The sequence below is a fragment of the Gossypium arboreum genome, chromosome 9, assembly GCF_025698485.1.
Source record: "Gossypium arboreum isolate Shixiya-1 chromosome 9, ASM2569848v2, whole genome shotgun sequence".
Taxonomy (NCBI): domain Eukaryota; kingdom Viridiplantae; phylum Streptophyta; class Magnoliopsida; order Malvales; family Malvaceae; genus Gossypium; species Gossypium arboreum.
In genome coordinates this window covers 84275909-84278154 of record NC_069078.1, presented here as the reverse complement: position 1 = coordinate 84278154, position 2246 = coordinate 84275909, and the positions used below count along the sequence as shown (strand labels likewise).

Below are 2246 nucleotides of genomic sequence, written 5' to 3'. Positions count from 1 at the left end.
CAAAATTAATGAAATAAGAATATATTTAAAAATATTTTGGTAATAGTATAAAAGTAATTTATTATAATTTATTATTAATATTTTAATACGTTAAATATATACTTTAAATATTTATAAGTAATTAATATTAATTATTTATAAAATTTAATTTCAACATATCCTTCGTATTTTAAATATTATTAAAATATGATCAGTAAATATATAATGTTATAATTTTTAGATAAATTTTAATATAAAAATAATTATATATCCAACATAAATATTACATAAAATGATTTGAATTAAAAATAAAAATTAAAAAATCACAATAAGATCCTTTGTTGCTAAATATATAAAATGAAAGATTAATAAAATAATATGTAAAAAATTGTGTTCGCAAAACTGTTAGAGATTTTATGTTTTTTTCGTCAATTCTTTAATTCTTTACTATTAATTAAATTTTTACTTTAAAATTTTAATTTGTTACTTAAACTTGGTTAAAGTTTAAATTTAAAATTTGAGGTTGGAATAATTAAAAAATTGATAAAAATTGATAATTATATATATTTGAATATTATTAATATAAAGTAACAAAATCAATTAAAAATACAAATCCTTTGTATTCACAAAACTAAAACAAAATCCTCAACTCTTAAAAGTGCATTTCACCCTAATGTTTATAAATTGAAAGAATGTACATTTGAAGATAAGCTTAATGCAGCTGAAATTAATCCACTGGCACGTCAGCATTAACTGACTAATAGCTGCTCGCCATGTGCACACGTACTAACTTTATAATTAACTTCATCTCCAGCACCCACGTCTAACCCAGCGTGAACCACTGCCGGAGCTGAGCCAGCCACCTTTCTCCTCCTTTTTGGTGACGCATTTTCGGAGCCAGAAGACGAAGACGGCTCCGGCGACGATCTCTTTGACGTTACTCTGACTGGATCAGGCTCCCCAGAGTTCACCCTCAGAGGAAAATTCAACAAAGCTCTTGAGCCACGCATCCTATAAGCTGCTCTATCATAAGCTAAAGCCGCATCCTCAGCCGTCTCAAAAGTACCTAACCAAACCCGAGCGCCATTTTTAGCCGGGTCCCTAATCTCAGCTGCGAACTTCCCCCACGGCCTTTGCCTAACGCCTCTGTAATGCTTCCCTTTGGCCGGAACCACAGCAGGAACCGTCCTCTCCGCCGCCGTATCCACTTTTTCCACCGATGTCTGCGGTAAAAATTCTTGCGGTTCCGGCTTGATCAGCGCGAAATTCGTCGTAGAGTTATCGGACGGTGCCCAGCCGACAGTTAGAGCATCTCGTAAGAGTCCGTAAACGAGCATGTCCTCGGAATCGTCTTCTTTGAGCGGGAGATCACCCCACGTTTCAGTGAAACAAGGGTACAAACGGCTAAAGCTTGAGCTCCTGCAAAACATGGGGGGAGCCGAGGTAAAATCAGTGGAAGCAGTGAGTCGAAGGTCCGATGAATCGCTGAGTAAGTATTGCCTAATTGAATCCAGCATAGCCAAATCGGATTCGTTTGCAGTTGAATACATCTCCATAGCCAGAACAAAACAGTCAACCTTTTTTTTTTTTCCTCTAAAAATCTAATCTCAAAATTTTCAAATTTTGTGTTTGGGGATTTTCTTTTCTTCTTTCAAAAGTCTGAACTGTGCGTGGCAAAGGGCAAGTGAGCTTATATAGGGAAATTAGATACATGAACCAACGCAATGGTATTTTTCAGTTTTTTTCTTTTTTTTTTCCCCAAGGCATGAATTTCATTGCAACTTCATTTAAGCCTCGTGATTAATATGTTTCTGATTTGTCGGATGCCACTAAATTAATACAGGATGACGTCAACCAATTGACAACAGCAAATTGTTTGTTGCTTTGTCTATTCGCATGCCCTGTTGCCCACTTGCTCTATATATGGATTTTATTTGTATTTTCTTTTCATATTTTTCTCCATACATTGGCCCTAGACGTATTATATAAAAAGTTAATATAAACAATAACCTTTTGGATAAGTTCGGAATAAAGTCAATAGTCCATTAAAGAATATTATGGCACGGAATGGACCCTCTTCTTTTTACCCTAAGGCTATACTTAAACTAATATTCCCTATTTTATCTTATCTTAATTTACATCAATTTAATTTAATTAATCTTGTCACTTAAACAGGCATATTAAAAAACACAATAGGAGAAGTCGTAAATTTTGTTTTGGGAGCAAACATAAAATTAAATGTTTTTAAGATTGTTAAGATGAGAGAT

At 33.4% G+C, this 2246-nt stretch overlaps 1 protein-coding gene across 1 annotated transcript; it reads right to left on the bottom strand.

Moving 5' to 3' along the window:
- Positions 1-529: 529 nt before the first annotated feature.
- LOC108455720 (ethylene-responsive transcription factor 2-like) lies at positions 530-1921 on the bottom strand. The gene has a single exon (XM_017754257.2). The coding sequence runs from the start codon at positions 1533-1535 to the stop codon at positions 729-731; it is 807 nt and encodes a 268-aa protein (XP_017609746.1). The 5' UTR covers positions 1536-1921; the 3' UTR covers positions 530-728.
- Between the last annotated feature and the right edge of the window lie 325 nt (positions 1922-2246).

What these genes read in the sequence shown, in the direction of transcription:
- LOC108455720 (XM_017754257.2), bottom strand. Translation starts at nt 1,535, where the DNA reads ATGGAGATGTATTCAACTGCAAACGAATCCGATTTGGCTATGCTGGAT.